At 37.1% G+C, this 17,492-nt stretch overlaps 2 protein-coding genes across 5 annotated transcripts in view; one reads left to right on the forward strand and one right to left on the reverse strand.

Moving 5' to 3' along the window:
- ABCE1 (ATP binding cassette subfamily E member 1) overlaps window positions 1-14,519 on the reverse strand; it is a 32,183-nt gene extending 17,664 nt beyond the window's left edge. The window contains exons 1-9 of the mRNA XM_032855606.1: window positions 14,389-14,519; window positions 8,357-8,490; window positions 6,317-6,402; window positions 3,509-3,606; window positions 2,390-2,507; window positions 1,656-1,793; window positions 1,446-1,515; window positions 1,098-1,194; window positions 137-226 (exon numbers count right to left, since the gene is read on the reverse strand). Coding sequence (XP_032711497.1) covers window positions 137-226; window positions 1,098-1,194; window positions 1,446-1,515; window positions 1,656-1,793; window positions 2,390-2,507; window positions 3,509-3,606; window positions 6,317-6,402; window positions 8,357-8,459 — 800 coding nt within the window. The 5' untranslated portion in view covers window positions 8,460-8,490; window positions 14,389-14,519. The remainder of the gene's footprint in view (window positions 1-136; window positions 227-1,097; window positions 1,195-1,445; window positions 1,516-1,655; window positions 1,794-2,389; window positions 2,508-3,508; window positions 3,607-6,316; window positions 6,403-8,356; window positions 8,491-14,388) is intronic.
- A 95-nt stretch (window positions 14,520-14,614) lies between these two features.
- ANAPC10 (anaphase promoting complex subunit 10) overlaps window positions 14,615-17,492 on the forward strand; it is a 285,652-nt gene continuing 282,774 nt past the window's right edge. For 3 of the 4 annotated variants that reach the window (XM_032855610.1, XM_032855611.1, XM_032855607.1), the window contains exon 1: window positions 14,615-14,719. The gene's annotated coding sequence lies outside the window, so the exon portion shown is untranslated. The remainder of the gene's footprint in view (window positions 14,720-17,492) is intronic. The other variant, XM_032855609.1, reaches the window with a different exon arrangement.

Consider the following 17,492-nt stretch of genomic DNA (forward strand, 5'->3'; position numbering starts at 1 on the left):
TCAAGTGGTAGCTCTAAATAACCGAAATAGAAAACATACAAATGTATACGACATTGATGATCCCACTGATGATCTTCAGAAAACTGTATAACTCCCTAATTAAAATAATATAGACATATACCAAATCTGTACTTACCTATCTGGATTTATTAGTGATCGTATAGTGATAGCAGCCTTTAAACGCTGCTTGACATCTAGGTAACTAGAAGGTTCATCAAACATGAAACTATGGAAAAGAAAAGCAAATATAGTAATTTGCAAGACAAATATAATTCTCTCTTACGTGCTATTTTAAATCCCTGTAATACGGTTTCTGATTTAACAACAACAATCCCCTCTTACACTAATGAGGAGTCCACTGCATAAGGGTAAGAACTTCTGTACTCTGTTCAGAAGTAAAAAGATGAAAAAAAAATTATGAAAGCAGGGCTACATATCAAGCTGAGGAGAGAGCTTAGGATAACTTACAAAATATTATCTCTTCATGAAAAATATTCTGATATAGTCTGAAGTAATTCAGACAGGTTTCTCTTGATGAGCTGAAGTCAGATGCATTAAAAGAAGTAAGAGTTTTTGAAAAGCAGGGCACCACAGAGAATTATAAAATATTCTGGGGAAAAGACTGACTCTGCATTGGATGTCAGAGCAGAAATGTGGAAAAAGATGGGAGCAAAAAATATCTCGGAGAAGAGAGGCACCGGAAAGTAGGAAGGAAACTTCTTCCTTTTTTTCTCACATGGCATTCCACTCTTTTAGGGTAACCTAAAAGACCTCATATTCTACTTGAGATTATTAAAAAAAAAAAAAAAAAAATCCTTTCATGTATAGAGTTTAAATAATAAGCAACTAGTTATATTAAAAAGTGCTGCAATCCTTAAGTTGTAAAGTACTTATCTTAAATAAATGAGTTATTGTCCCCTTGTGGGAATAACAGGAATGGGCAACTGATGCATAACTGCTACAATATCCTACCTCAAAAGGAGAACCTGAGATACTATTCTGTTAATTTCTCTCAAAAGCACTGCTTTATTAGCAGTATCACAAATAAAAACTCTAAAATAAGGATTAAGATATACAAAAAGTATAAAGCAACCTACATATCAGCTTTCTGTATGCAAACAACAGCACACGCGAATCTCTGCAACTCTCCTCCTGAAAGGTCTTCAACATTTCGTTCTTTTAGATGGGTTAAATCTACAAAGAACATAGAGGAGGCATTGTGTTCAATGTTGAAGTTTTATTTTACCTCTTCTAGGCAAAACGTATACTGTACAACATTCTGGGTGTGAATGATGTTTCAGTTGAAAACTGTGTTAACACAGAATGTAAATATGACAATTACTAAAAAATTTTCCCATTAATTTCAGCAATCCATATAAAAGATATCTGTCTTTATGAGGTAAGTTCAGGGCCTATTAAAACATATACACAACATAAACACTTACCAAGCTGCTGACATACAATTGCTTGTGTCTTTGTTTCATCCTTTCGGTCCAAAATAGACCCCACTGTCCCCTGTCACAATATACCAGAAATAGTTAGCTATTTTTCTTCAATATTCAAATGAGTTACCAAGTAAAACAAGTTTAGTTTGATACATTTTTGATACCTCTACAAATATGCATAATACATAAATTCCTCTAAGAGTAACTGACCTTTGCAGCCTTGGGTATCTGGTCTACATACTGAGGTTTGATAATGGCTTTTAAGTCATCTTCTAGAATCTTGGTAAAGTAATTTTGCAATTCAGATCCACGGAAGTAAGTCAAAATTTCTTGCCAATCAGGGGGATCCTAAAAATATAATGATCTGAATTTAGTAATACGCAATAAGGCAAAAAGGATGACTTTACAGTTGACTTCTGAACAATATGTGTGAATTTTTTTGATAATTACAGTAAAGTACTGTAAATGTTTCTTCTCTTCCTTATGATTTACTCAATAACATCTTTTCTCTAGCAGACTTTACCATAAGGATACAAGAATAATACCTATGTGAAATAAGTAACTGATTGTTCTTGCTAAGGCTTCTGGTTGACAGCAGGCTCTTAATAGTTAAGTTTTTGGGAAGTCAAAAGTTAAATACAGATTTTCGAATCTATATGTGGGGGTCAACACACGTAACACTCGCATTGTTCAAGGATCAACTCTATATCCAAAGAGAATCCTCAGGCATCTTAAGTTTAGATGGCTAACAGTTTAAGGAAACTCAGATTTGTCAGTTAAGTAGCATTAACAGATCTTAATTAAAAAGGAGTTTCATCCATATATAGTTTCTCAGCATTAATTAATAATGTTGAAAATAAGAACATTTAAAAAAATTATATACTCTCCTTCAAAGTCTCATAAAACTGACCTACATACTCATTTTCATAAGGTGGTATACATACATCATACTTTCCAAGGTTTGGCTTTTGCTTTCCTGCTAAAATTTTTAAAGCAGTTGACTTTCCAATTCCATTAGTTCCAACTAATCCCAAAACTTCACCTGGACGAGGGATAGGCAACCTGTTGTAAGTATGTAAGAAAATAATAAAACAACTTGGACTTAGGCAGAAAAAGATACATATTAGGATCATGTATTTTAACGCACATGCACTCCACACACATCCATTAATAAGCTAAGAGATATATACCAGATATTATTGGCTATTAGAACAAAAAACAAAAAACCAACCAAGATTAACTTAAACCATTAATTGTTAGAAATACATCCATGAATATTATTCCAAATTTTATTTTTCAGTTTTCATTCAAGTCCACTCTAAAGTAATTCTCCTTTACATATAAGGCTGAGTTTTAAGGTATAACCAAATGCTTTGGTACAAAATTACATAGCAGGTGCAACCTCACATTGTCTTTTTTTTTTTTTTGCCTGCCATTTACTTACAAGGAGAAAAGTGCCACATCAATCAGAAATATTCCACTTCATTCTCCCTGTTGCAGTAGGCTCTTTAAAGCTGACAGGTTGAGAAATACCTTTTTATTAGTAAATCTAGACTCCCAGATTCAAAATATCAGTGTTTAGCAGATTAAAAACCTCAAAGAACTCCTGTGATTTAACAATATATGTCCAAGTTCAGAGTAATATCCTCTGTATGTGAGATTAATGGATAAATACAGAACAAGTTCCCTTAAAAGTTACTTTGGGGATACGAGTATTATTAACAATAGTGATTCTCAACCTCACTTGTATATCTGAATCCCCTGGGAGCTTTTACAACTTACTGAGGTCTAGATTCTGTAACTGGAGATATGATGTAATTGTAATTCAACTGGGCTGAAACCAAGGTATTAGTTTAAAAAAAAAAAAAAAAAAATCCCAGGTAATTCTAATGTTAGCCAGAATGAACCACTGACATATACAGTTTGATTCTGCCCTAGTTATAGTTTTGCATTGCTCTTTAGTGGACGGTTAATACCTTTTCCCATTTTTATACTTCACTGAAAATTCCAAATGTATTTTACTTTTGACCGAAGTAAAGAGATATGTTGACTTGAAGATATACCTGTGAAGTTTGAAGGCATTGGCACAATATCGATGTGTTGTTTCTTTTTCCAAGTTGCTTGGTAAATTGACAATTGATAAGGCGCCAAAGGGGCATTTCTGTTATTTAAAGTAAAGAATTTTGTATTAATTTTTAGAAGTATACCGTATGACTGAAGCGCCTGGGTGGCTCAATTGGTTAAGCATCTGACTCTTGATTTTAGCTCAGGTCATGATCTCAGGGTTGTGGGACAGAGCCCCATGTCAGGTTCTGCACTAAGTGGGGAGTCTGCTTGAGATTTTCTTCCTCTGCCCTCCCCACCACGCATGTGCTCTAAAATAAATGAATACATCTTTAAAGAAAAAATATATAATATATATATGTATATATATGACTAAAATATATTAAGAATTTTTTTTATAAGCAATCTTCCAAATGTGGTAATTATGGGGTGCCTGCTGGTTCAGCTGGGAGAGCATGTTACTCTTGATCTTGGGGTCTTGAGTTCAAGCCCCACACTGGGTGTAGGTATTAAAAAAAATAATAAACTTAAAAAAAAAAAAACCCACCCAAATTTGGGAATTTCACAAAGATATGATATTGCTTCACTTTCTTTTCTTATTTACTTTAACAATAAAAGTTCAGTTCCTTGAAGACAAGAATCACAATAACATATTTTCTTCTTAGAGACTAGCGTATTTTCAGACTTTAACATGTTTTTAGTATTTACTGAAAAACCTTACAAAAATTGAGGGTTTTATTTTCTCTTTTTTAACATTATCTTGCTAAGAGGCAAGATAAAACATGGTTACTGAGTATATCATTCAATATGCAGTTGATGACAGATGACTTATCACTACTTCCTTCTTCCTGTTTTTGTATGCTTTCTTCCCCTACTTTGTAGAGTCCCTTAAGGTCTCTTGGTTAAGGTTTAGTTAGGCTTACGGTTAGTCCTTTATGGATTGCATTTTTTTTTGGTCTATTTATATACCATCAACAGCTAGAGTAATATTTGCACAGAGCAAGGATTAATGTCTTTTCATCACGGTTTTTAATCATCTCATGTGAAATTAATATTCTGTATTCCAATTGAGTAAATTCACATTAAAAAAATTAATTCAGGGCTGCCTGGGTGGCTCAGTGGGTTAAGCCTCTGCCTTCAGCTCAGGTCATGATCTCAGGGTCCTGGGATTGAGCCCCACATCGGGCTCTCTGCTAGGCAGTGAGCCTGCTTCCTCCTCTCTCTCTCTCTCTACTTGTGATCTCTCTCTGTCAAATAAATAAAAAATCTTAAAAAAAAATTCATTAATTAACTCAAATAACAACTGATTATCAATCAGATAAATGTCCAAGGAACAAGAATGGCAAGAACTAGAAGGTTATTTAAGAGCATCAATGTGATTAGAAAAATTTCTCAGAAATTTATAAAGGTACATCCAAAGAATATAACCCTAGATTAGAGATCTGTTTAGCAGAACTGTTCAAAGACCTGAGAGAATCAATTAAAAAGTCTCTGCAGGTAAAGATCTCAGTGAATTCCCATGTTATAAGAACACAGAGAATTAAAAAACAAAAACAAAACTCCTATATTCTAACAATGTAATTACCACCCTCCAACCAAAACTATTATTTCTTTACACAAGATAGTTTTCTGCCAATGAAGTTACCTCCATTTACAAAAATTTCCTATTATTCTATCAATGTACATAAAATATTTATAGGCTGCAAAGGAATCTAAGCTTCTTTAAAACTACAAGGAAAAAAAAAATCCATACTGATTATCTGTGAGGTACATTTTGTACATATCTTAGTGTTCAGAGGGTATAAACCCCTACCCCCAGATTCATCACATCAGTATCTTTTCAGCCACTGAAGTATACCCCAAAATTTGGGATCTCATTTTTCTACAGCAGTGAAGAAGAAAAGAAAGATAATACACTGTTCAAAATCAAATCTCCAGCACCCACAACACTGACAGGCATATAATTAGAAATTAGTAAATGTTTGCTGGCAGGAATGTTTCCTGATTACACTTTCAAAACAAGGGAAAAAACTTTTAGATACCAAGGAAATCTTTCTGGATACTTAACTAAGGAATCAGAAACCAATGTGAAACATACATAAATTAGACTCAGTTAACAGGGTGGTACCCATACTCTGGTAAAGTTCCTTTCTAAAAAATATTATCTACAAGTAAAAATACCTAAATTAAGAATTTAACATACTGGTTGTTAAATATTGTTTATGAGCTAAATTTGGAAATCTACCATTTTAAAGTTATAAACTCTAACCAAACTATTCAATGCAACAAAAACTGAGGTATTCTGAAAAATAACACTATTGTGGTAACTCCAACAGAAGAATGGATAATATAGCAGAAGCACTTAAGGATTAGGTTAAATTAAAATTTTGGCTGTACACATTTCTCTTTAAAAGGTGTGATTTAAAATTAAATACAGACCTGAAAGAACTATATATAACATGACTCACGCTTTTTGTATTTACATTTCCAAGAAGTACTTGTAAAGACATGGGAAAGAATGTCCTTCTCATAAAAGGGTGAGGGAAAAAAAGGGGTGAAAAAGAGAAATTAATTTTGGTTGGAAATGGCTTTCCAAAGTTGAGTAAGGCAAGGATAACTTTTACATAGGGTGGTTTAATTAATTCAAAAGCAACAATATTAAATATTAGATTATTGATAATTTTCTTAAATTTACATTTTTAATTCACTGCTTTATATTTTGCCTCTTTAAAAATAGTTATAGTGTATTCAGAATTTTCTGACTACTCAGGTTCCAAATTTGATCCCATAAATAAAATATCACTTACCTTAATACAAATACCACAACCAATACAAAGGGTTTCAGAAATCCATGCTATTTTGCTCTGGGGTGTAACCTCTATGCATAATTTTCCTGGCAAAAGAAAAAGAGAGTTAGGTTATTTTCCCTGCCATTCTAATTTTCTTAACATTGTTACTTAGGTAATTCTGGTTCCAAAGCTCCATAGAGAAGCAGATTTTCAAAAACAGAGGCCACACAAAGAAATACAATTGAGACAATATCCTAAAAACCAGTGCTGGGGCGCCTGGGTGGCTCAGTTGTCAGGCGTCTGCCTTCGGCTCAGGTCATGATCCCAGGGTGCTGGGATGAAGCCCCATGTCAGGCTCCTTACTTGGCAGGAAGCCTGATTCTCCCTCTCCCACTCCCCCTGCTTGTGTTCCCTCTCTCACTGTGTCTTTCTCTCTCAAATAAATAAATAAATAAAATCTAAAAACAAAAACAAAAAACAGTGCTTTGCAGGAATTAATTATAAAATAATTAGTATATATTACTATTGGGGAAGAAAATTTAGAACTACAGCAGATCCTGAAAGCTTTATTTTTTTTAAGTTTAATTAATTAATTAATTAATTAATTTATTTTTTAAGAATTTATTTATTTATTTGACAGAGAGAAATCACAAGTAGGCAGAGAGGCAGGCAGAGAGAGGAGGGAAGCAGGCTCCCCACTGAGCAGAGAGCCCGATGCGGGGCTCGATCCCAAGACCCCGGGATCATGACCTGAGCCGAAAGCAGAGGATTTAACCCACTGAGCTACCCAGGCGCCCCTTAAGTTTATTTATTTAAGTAATCTCTACTCTCATGGTGGGGCTCAAATCTATGACCCCAAGATCAAGAACTGCATGCTCTTCTGACTGAGCCAGACAGGTGCTCCCCCCAACAGTTTTATTTTTAAGCTGTCTGACCTGAATATCTAATTCACAAAATATGCCTTGGAAATGGTATTCCAAAAAAGGCATATAATACATAGCTACATCAGTGAAATTCCAAAAAGGTATGTAGTCATCCAACATACACACAAAATTAAACTTGACATTATGGATATTAATAATGGAATTTCTAAACAGCATGGTAGAATATAATGGATGACATCTAAAGTTTCTTTTAAGATTCAAAAAGCTTGTACCTCACTAATACAGTAAAGTAACAATTACCTTAACATAACCCTTAAAGACTACCAATACTTCTGGATTATTTTTAAATTTATTTAATCTTGAAAATATAGCAAAACCTCATGAATTAGCCATTCTTTTTTTTTTTAAGATTTTATTTATTTATTTGACAGACAGAGATCGTAAGTAGGCAGAGAGGCAGGCAGAGAGAGAGAGAGAGGAGGAAGCAGGCTCCCCGCTGAGCAGAGAGTCCGATGCAGGGCTCAATCCCAGAACCCTGAGATCATGACCTGAGCCGAAGGCAGAAGCTTTAACCTACTGAGCTACCCAGGGGCCCCTGAATTAGCCATTCTTATTAAGCTGTTCACTCTTGCTTTTAAAAATGAGAATACTATCAAAAACAAATATTTTGGTATTCCTTTCTCCATGACTTAGAGTAATTACAGAACTTTTCTAGAACAGCAAGAATCTCAGTAACTGATTTTATAGCCAAAATTAACTTTAAAAAATATTGATAATAATACATTATTCTACCATTAACAAAGCAGGATCATTTAGTCACAAAGCAGTAAGAAAAATTAAGAGTAAAATCCGGTCTTATCTCGGGGCGCCTGGGTGGCTCAGTGGGTTAAAGCCTCTGCCTTCGGCTCAGGTCATGATCCCAGGGTCCTGGGATTGAGCCCCACATCGGGCTCTCTGTTCCTCGGACAGCCTGCTTCCTTCTCTCTCTCTCTCTGCCTGCCTCTCTGCCTACTTGTAATCTCTGTCAAATAAATAAAATCTTAAAGAAATCTGGTCTTATCTCTATACTTTAAAGAAACGAATAGGAAAAAAGTACATGCCTAGAGAACTATGAAGCCAATTTATTTCTTTTAAAACCTTGTTTTATCTTTAAATGATCCACAGAACAGCTTACCCATTCGAACCACAGGGCAACTCTTTTTGCACTCCTGCCGACATTTCTTAGGCTTACATTTGTCATGGTTGACAATAGCAATTCTTGTTAATTTATCCGCCATAATTCTAAGAAAGTAAGAATATCCAGCTCTTCTATTAAAGAAAAATTAACAAAATTATGCACAGTCAATGCAATTAGTTAAGAGAATTGAGTCACGGCACAGAAGTTAGAACATAATTTATCACTATATTCAGATATGACTATCTGGAACTACTAAAAAACTAGTAAAAGCAATAAAGTCATTTTGTAGGGCTGAGAAAACAATATCTTACATATATACTACTAATCAGAAGATTTATATAAAAAAAGAAAAAACACCATTTTCAATGGTCACAAAAAAGAAAAGATCTAGGAATCAAGTTAGCAAAAATATATACATGTGAGGAATCTTTCAAACCATAACTGAGAAACATAAAAGACCTGAATAAATAGAATGACATACTGTGTCAGTTTTTATAATATAGAATAGTCAATACCAGAGATTTCAACCTTCCCTAAATTTATATTTAATCCAATTTCAAAGAAAAACAAAACAAAACAAAACAGACAAACTAAACCGAAAGCTTGTATGCAAAAAAAAAAAAAAAAAAAGGCTAGGAAAAGGAAAAAGAACAAAGGGGATGGGGAAACTATACTTGCTAGATGGACAAAAATGATCTAATGTCTCCGTAATTAATACTGATAGCAGTGTTTGATAAAGTCCAATAAAACAGAATAGGAGCTGATGTGAAAAATACATAATAAAGATGTTTATTCCCTCCCTCAAGTTAAGTATTACTTCATGTCTTATTTGATTATTAATGATGCTACTAATGGAAGTTATTATTAAGGCTGTGTGTGACCATGATGTTCATCAAAGGGAAAAAATAAAACTGCATTTCTCTGGGTCTGGGAATTTGTAATATGGCCATGGTGAATTTTATGCTAACAACATTAAAAGGAAAAGAGGACCAAGGACCCATAAGTATAGACTGCGCTCACTTTTAAAGCTTTTATAAATCTTGATAATTCACAGTGCCATCAATTATGAACTTAAAAATCTTCTGCAATACTGGGCTTTGTGACAGACATCAGATTTCTTAGCATAGTGATTCAAGTAAGTAATTCCAAAAACTATCTTGAAATTCCAGGTTATTCCAGTATGTAATGGTAGACCCTGAAGCCAAAAGACTACCCAGTGACAAAGACAGTCTGTTGGCTTTTTCTATCAAGGGCTGTGATAATTCTGATTTTTTTTTTTTTTTTTTTTGACTGACTGCTTCCCTTTGTAGACCTGTCTTTCTCACATGCTGTAAGGCTTGGAGAGGGATAAAACAGCATGTTCCTCAGTGCTGCTCCCAGACTATCTTATATCTATCTTATATCTCTCTCCTCACTAAAAAGTCAGCTTTTGCTTCGCTGATCATCAAACTACTTTAGTCATTCACTGACCATCAAATCTCTCCCTTCCATTTAAGGACTACTCTGGGCTATTTTTCACTCTCTTTTACAGCTCCTGTCATAATTTTTGATTTCAGCATGTTCATAGATGATCTTTGTATTAATAGCTTGTCTTCTTAGTTCAGTAACCTCTCTCCTCCAGTGATCTTTCTTTCACCCTCCCTCAACCTTCTCATTCCTTTGGTGAAATCCTTGACCTTGTTATTACCAGTAACTGCAATCCTGCTATAACCTCCATTTCAAATACCCCATTTTTCAACCACCACTCCCTATCTTTTCAGTTGTACCCAACAGTCCAACAACCCTTTGAACTCCCCCATTCCCTACACTTACTGTATCTTTTGATTCTATCACATTTTCACTATCCCTCAGCTTTTGTATCTTCCTGTCCCTCTGTACCTGACTAAATACCCCTCTCAGTCATTTATACCCTTTACTACAATCCTGGTTACATACCACTCTTCATCTGCACACATAAAGCTGAAAATGGGTAAACAAAAAGCCAAGCCATGCTGACTAGTAAGCCCTTATGCCAACCAGCAATCACATTATATGTATTTGGTGGACAGTGAAGGCTACTTGCACACTAAAAGACATCTGCTAAGGGGAATATTCTAACAATTCTCTCCCATCTTCCACATCTTAAGTTATTCTTTCCATTGGCTCGTTCCTATTGGCATTCAAACATTCTATTATCTGACTCTATCTTTTCCCATTTCTTTATTTCTCCTTCCTTTTATATCAAGACTACTTCAAAAAGTTGCCTATAGTCAGTGTTCCAAATTCCTATGTATTTTTTCTGGACTCCATTTCAGACTTTAGTGTCCATTATTCTATCAAAACACCTTATCAGATCATCGCTACTCTATACACAGGTAAAACAAATAGCTAGTTAATGGTTCTTAACTTAGTTGAACACTTACTGCATCTGACACAATTTATGACGTTTTCCTAAAAATAGAAAACCTTTCTTAACTTGGTTCTGGGACACAGCACTAATCTGATTTTCCTATTTTCTTGGTCACTTTTCCTCATCTTCTGGGCTACTGAAAGTTGAGAGGTGCGCTAATAGTCACATTTTTTAATCTATATTCATTCTTTAAGGTATTCTATTCTGATCTCATGGCTTTAAATCCTATTTATATGCTATTAACTCCTCAATTTCTATCTCTAGCCAGGATACCTCTCCTAACCCTAAAATTATATATCCATCTACCTGACTACCCAACATCTCCTCCTGAAGGTCTAACATGCATCTCCCAAACTGAATTCCTTAAGTCCCCACCAAAATTTGCTTCTCTAGCAGTCTTGTCCATTCTGTTAAATGACAACTCCAGTCTTCCATTTACTCTAGCCAAAATTCTTGAAGTTATCTTTTACATGCCACAATAGCAAATTCTGTCCAATTTACCTTCATGAATCTGACCACTTCTCATCACTGTGGTCTAAGCCACCATTATTTCTCATATGCATTACTCTAATAGCTTCCTATCAGGTCTTTCTGCTTTACTCTTACCTCCTTCTACTTCAACTCTTGACGGTTCCTTCTCACTACACAAGCCAGGATGATCCTTTTTAAGTATAAGTCAGATCATGTCACTCCTCTCAACACCTGCAGCGGCTTCCCTACTCATTGTGAATAAAAGCCAAAGTCCTTAAAATAACTAATGAGGTACTGATCAGCCTCTATTACCTCCTGATGTCATCTCCACCTACTCTAACTCTTGTTCATTTTGCTCCAGCCACACTGGCTCCCTGCTGTTCTTAGCACACATCAGACATGTTCTTGCTTCAGGGCCCTAACATTTTCTATTCCCTCTGCTTCTAATGCTTTTCCCCCTAGTGAGTTACAAGACTCACTACTTCAAGTCTTTAATGCTTATTTCTAACTATACTACCTATAGTATAGGTATAGTATAATATAGTATATTATAGTATAGAGTATAGGTAGGGTATAGTAGAATATAGTATAGAAATAAACTATAGTTTATTTCTAACTATACTAATGTTTATTTTCTAACTATACTACCAAAAAATATACCCTAATGATTGTTTTTTCTTCCCTGATTTGCTTCTTTAGCGATTTCTACTATACCACACAGTATGTATTTCATATATAGGTACACATAGTTTATGTACATATTTATTGTGTGTATATACATGTATTTATATACTCCTTCTCTCTACACAATATTTTTCCCACCCCAAGTAAAAGATACTCCATCATGAGGGCAGGGATTTCTTGTATGTTCAGCCCAATGGCTAAACTAGTGCCCAGCACATCATAAAAGCTCAAATATTTCTGTTGAATAAACGAGAAAATGAATTTGGATATAGTAAATAATTTCTGATAGGTTAAACTGACTTCAGAAATATTGTCAATATTTCATAGTGACAGTTATCCACTAAAGTTATACTGGAAAAAAAAAATTACCCAAGAGGAGACTAAGTATTTACGTAATAAAGAGAATTATGGTAACTAAAAGATCCACTCTACCTCCTTAAAACCTTTAAAAACTGGTCCAGTTTTCATAACGACTAGAAGAGAAAGAAATTAAATGACTTTTGAATTGATACAAAAAAACTTTCACTCAAAAACTGAAGAGTTTTTAGTTATTAAAATAAAGCTGGACGCCATACAAATTACCTGGTGAATGAATGTCATGAAGTTCCTTCTACAGGATAAATCCTTTATCACAAAATTGCTGATGCTAAACTTTATTTCTGCCAAATTACTAAAGTGTTTCGTCTGATATTTCAAACCATTTTAAAAACCAAGTGACTGAAAGTGATGATGTATAGAAAAATAAAAACATACCAGAGATAATTAATAAGCTGATTTGTATAAGAAACAGAGATAAATTATAATCCATTTAAGACTAAGGAATATAAATTCTTTGTAGAACTCTTACTTGTGTCAACAATAATGACTAAATTTGTATATTATTTTCAAGAACTGGGGAGGAGGGATCCCTACTTTCTTTTTCAGTGACATACAGCACAGTAAAGCCTCAGAGGTGGGGGTAGTAACAGACTGTTGGAGACAAGAGGAACTTGAAGATATTTCAGATCTGAAGACAAACTGCTCAAAACAGGTACTCAAATAATGACCCTCACTGTCATTCTTCCAGCTGGGAGGAAAAAAGGAAGTGAGAGGCATTATGGAAAGCATTTTTGGTCTAAGACCAAAATTATCATAACATCATGTGAAAGCATTTAAAATACTGCTGTGAACAAATGACGCCTGATATCACATAAAGTATTCCAGTCTATGGTTACTTTAAGTTATTAGTCTTATAAAACATGTAAGTTGGGAGTGGTGCACAATTCTTGATTTCAGAGTCTTAAACTGAACAGGTTTAGAAGGGACGCCCAATTAATACTTTTTTACACTTTCAGAAATTTATTAAATGTTCTTAAAATGTTTTTAAGGGGCATAACAAGATTTTAAACACAAAATACCCTTTTGGTACAAATACAGGTAAGAGCCCTTGGTTAACACTGACGAAACATTACTGTCAGGTAGCTGATACAGTACGAATATTTTCAGTATATGAAACAAATGTACTGATAAATGCAACACAACTACCACTATCATAAATGCCTAGCTAGCAGCCCCTGTGGGAGAAAGGGTAAAACAACAACAAAAACCCCCGGCACAACCCCTCCCACACTCCTCCCCATTGTTTTTGACAGTTATTTCTCACTCTTATGGACTTTACTACCAAAAAAAAAAAAGGGGGGGGAGAAAATAGGTTTTCGTATTTTATGGGATGTGGGAATTGGCTTTAGCCATCATGTCTACAAAGCAGGCGCCTTCGCACTCCTGATCTCCTGCAGTTTGTATAAAGACAGGGAACACAAGTCACCAAGAAGAAAGTGCCAAGTGCTTTCAAAGCGCACCAAAAAAGATACAGACGCTGAACTGGGAGATTACTTGGGATAACCGAATACACGTTACTCTAAGAGAAAAGCAGAGCGACAACTACCCATTATTTCTATAAAGACGGGGAACGGACGACTCGACTCCATGGCGGCAAAATGCCATGACTCATTCCATAATTACCAAAGAAGCCGTAGAAGAAAAGGCTACGACTTCCTAGAATCAAATAGACACGTGTGACAATATATCCATTTTACTGTGTCAGGGTAAGGATGGGGGAAAAAAGGGATGCTTTAAGTTCTGAAGTTGCCTTCTCTGTAAGGTTCAGCTTTCGGGCAAGAGTGTAGTCAAGGGGGAGTGGAGACGGTCGTATCTGATCTCTGAGATGGCATTTAAGTCCATTCTGGTAGCCCCTGAGCGGGTGGCGAGCAACAGTGGCCGAGGTCCAGGTCAGCTGGAGGTGAGGAGTGACGTGCCTCCAAACCCTCGGCGGCGCCCCCGCTCTGGCGGTTCCAGCTGTCCCTTCCGAGCCGGCTGCCCCGCGCCGCAGCGTTCTCCGCGGCCGACACCACAGGCCTCGCCAAAGACTCTCAGAGAATGTCCCTAGAGTCTTTAAACCGTGTGAGGCCGCAGTCAACCGCCAAACCCTCCCGGGCTAGTCACGTACCTGGAGAAAACGATCCCCTCCCGGAGGGGAGCTCAGAGGCCAAATCAGTTCTTCCTCTCACTTCTCCCCCACACAGCGCGTTCCTACGGCCACCGGCCAAAATGGCGGTACTCAACCACCGCCTCGCGCATGCTTTAGGAACGTAGTGCGCGCGCGCGACAGAGAGCGACAGGCGGAGCCCGGGACTTGGTCCGGCCGGCGAGAACTGACGTCATTTTGCTGCGACTCCAACTTAACGTCGTTGGGAAAGCCGGGCTGTCCTGAGTGGGAGTGGCACGGAGCTGCAGGGCATCCTAAAAAGCTGGGTTGCTGCAAGCCGGGTCTGTAAGCTGTAAGTGCGTGGGCTCCCATCACCCCCCACCATGTGGAGACTGGTTCTAGCTCAAGTAGACGCGTTCTCATCCCAGTTCTCGATCCCCCTTTTTCCCTCCCGATCTCAAGGCCGCTGGAGAGCCATTGCCCATTCTGGCATTTCTAGCAGAGGTGTCAAGTGGGATCAGCAGAATCTGGTCCAAATACTGCTGGTGATGGCGATCCCTCCTTGGCCTCAGCCCATTCTTAAGTGGGTGGCCAGGAACCCAGGCTTTCCGAGCTCCGTGTTTTATCCACTTGGTGGCGTCCAGTACCAAGTCGGGCAGTTGAATTCTGTTCCAGTGAGGAGATGAGCCCCTCCCTCCCTCCCTCCCTCCCTCCCTCCATCCCTCCCTCCTTCCTTCCCTCCCTCCATCCCTCCCTCCTTCCTTCCCTCCCTCCTTCCCTCCTTCCCTTCCTTCCTTCCTTCCTTCCTTCCCTCCCTTCCTTCCTTCTCTCTTTCCTTCCTCTTTCTCTCTTTCTCTCTCTCTCCCTTCCTCCCTTTCTTTCTTTCCTTTTTTTTTTTTTTTTTTTTTTTGGTCCAGTTTGACGTTTTGGAACGGTTGACAGCGACAGGATATTCAGCTTCTAGTGATAGTCACAGGTTTACTTGTCTCATCCTAGTCCTTCCTTAGCTTGTAGAAGGTGCATACTTTGGCTTAGGACTGCACTTATTCATTCAGTAAATTGCTAATTGAGCATTTGTCTCAGGCCTTTCTGAATTTTACAGTCTAGGGATTCCACTCCTATTTAATGAGTATCATGTGCTGTGTGGAGATTAGGAAACAACTGAGATCTAAAAAGTGTCAAGGAGATGGTATATTGAATTACTGGGTGAGGTTTCTAATAGCGTATATAACCATGTTCAGTGTCTGTAACTGCACATGTAAGCTGTTTTACATATTGCTCACTACTGGAGATTTTTTTTTCATGTCTGCATAGATTTACCAAGATAACAAAAGAAGTAAATTTTGAGGTTTAGAATGGGTCATTTATTCACTTCTGTGCTTTGAAACCATTTTTCTGACATCTTCTATGTCATGTAAATGGAACTTTTGGCAACTTGGGAGAAGTAATTTTTCTCTGTATCACTTAATGGATTATTTAAAGTGGAGACCTGTATCTCATTGTGGTTTTGTTTGTATTTCTCTGATGATTAGTGATGTTGAGTATCTTTTCATATTTCTGTTGTGAGATAATCACGGTATGCCTGTCAGAATGGCTAGAATAAAAAAGACATGAAATAAGAAGTGTTAGCAAGGCTGTTGGAGGTAAAGGAACCCTTGTGCACTGTTGGAGAGAACGTGAATTGGGCACTATGGAAAACAGTATTTTAATTAATTACTTTTCAAAAAATTAAGAATAGAATTACCATATAATCCGGTTACTCCACTACTGGGTAACTTACCCAAAGAAAGCAAAAACACTAATACGAAAAGATATATGCACCCCTGCATTCACTGCAGCATTATTTACCATAGGCAATACGTGGAAGCAACACAAATGTTCATCAGTAGATAAATAGATAAGGAAGATGTGGTACACACACACACACACACACACACACACGATGAAATATTAGTCATAAAAAAGAATGAGATCTTGCCATTTGCAACAACATGGGTGGGCCTAGAAGGTATAAGATTAAGTGAAATAAACGTGATAGAGAAAGACAAATATCACATGATTTCACTCATGTGGAATTTAAGAAACAAAACAAAAAAATAAACAGACTCTTAAATACGGAGAACAAACTGGTAGTTGCTAAAGGGTAGGTGGGTAGGAGAATGGGTGAAACAGATAAAGGGGATTGCGAGTAGACTTATTGTGGGGCACCTGGCTGGCTCAGTTGGTGGAAGGTGGGACTCTTTTCTTTTTTTTTTTTTTTTTTATTAACACATAATGTATTATTTGCTTCAGGGTACAGGTCTGTGAATCATCAGTCTTACACAGTTCACAGCACTCACCATAGCACATACCCTCCCCAGTGTCCAAAACCAAGCCACCCTATCTCTCCCGCCCTGATCCCCCAGCAATCTCAGCTTGTTTCCTGAGATTAAGAGTCTCTTATGGTTTGTCTTCCTCCCCGGTCCCATCTTGTTGCATTTTTTCCCTCCCTCCCCCCATAACTTCCACCGCCCCCCCGCCTCTCAAATATCTCAGAGAGATCATATGATAATTGTCTTTCTCTGATTGACTTATTTCGCTTTGCATAATACCCTCTAGTTCCATCCACATAGTTGCAAATGGCAAGATTTCATTTTTGATGGCTACATAGTATTCCATTATATATATACCCCACATCTTTTTTTTTTTTCAGAAATTTTATTTTATTTTTTAAATTTATTTATTCGACAGATCACAAGTAGGCAGAAAGGCAGGCAGAGAGAGACTGAGAGAGAGAGAGGAGGAAGCAAGCTCCCTGCTGAGCAGAGAGCCTGATTCGGGGCTCGATCCCAGGACCCTGGGATCATGACCTGAGCCAAAGGCAGAGGCTTTAACCCACTGAGCCTCCCAGGCACCCCACCCACAACATCTTTATCCATTCATCTGTTGATGGACATCTAGGTTCTTTCCATAGTTTGGCTATTGTGGACATTGCTGCTATAAACATTCGGGTGCACATGCGCCTTCGGACCCCTACATTTGTATCTTAAGGTAAACACTCAGTAGTGTGCTTGCCTGGGATATAGGGTAGCTCTATTTTTAACTTTTTGAGGAACCTCCATACTGTGTTCTAGAGTGGCTACACC

This window comes from Lontra canadensis, unplaced genomic scaffold (genome assembly GCF_010015895.1).
Source record: "Lontra canadensis isolate GAN:19392208 unplaced genomic scaffold, GSC_riverotter_1.0 scaffold10, whole genome shotgun sequence".
Taxonomy (NCBI): domain Eukaryota; kingdom Metazoa; phylum Chordata; class Mammalia; order Carnivora; family Mustelidae; genus Lontra; species Lontra canadensis.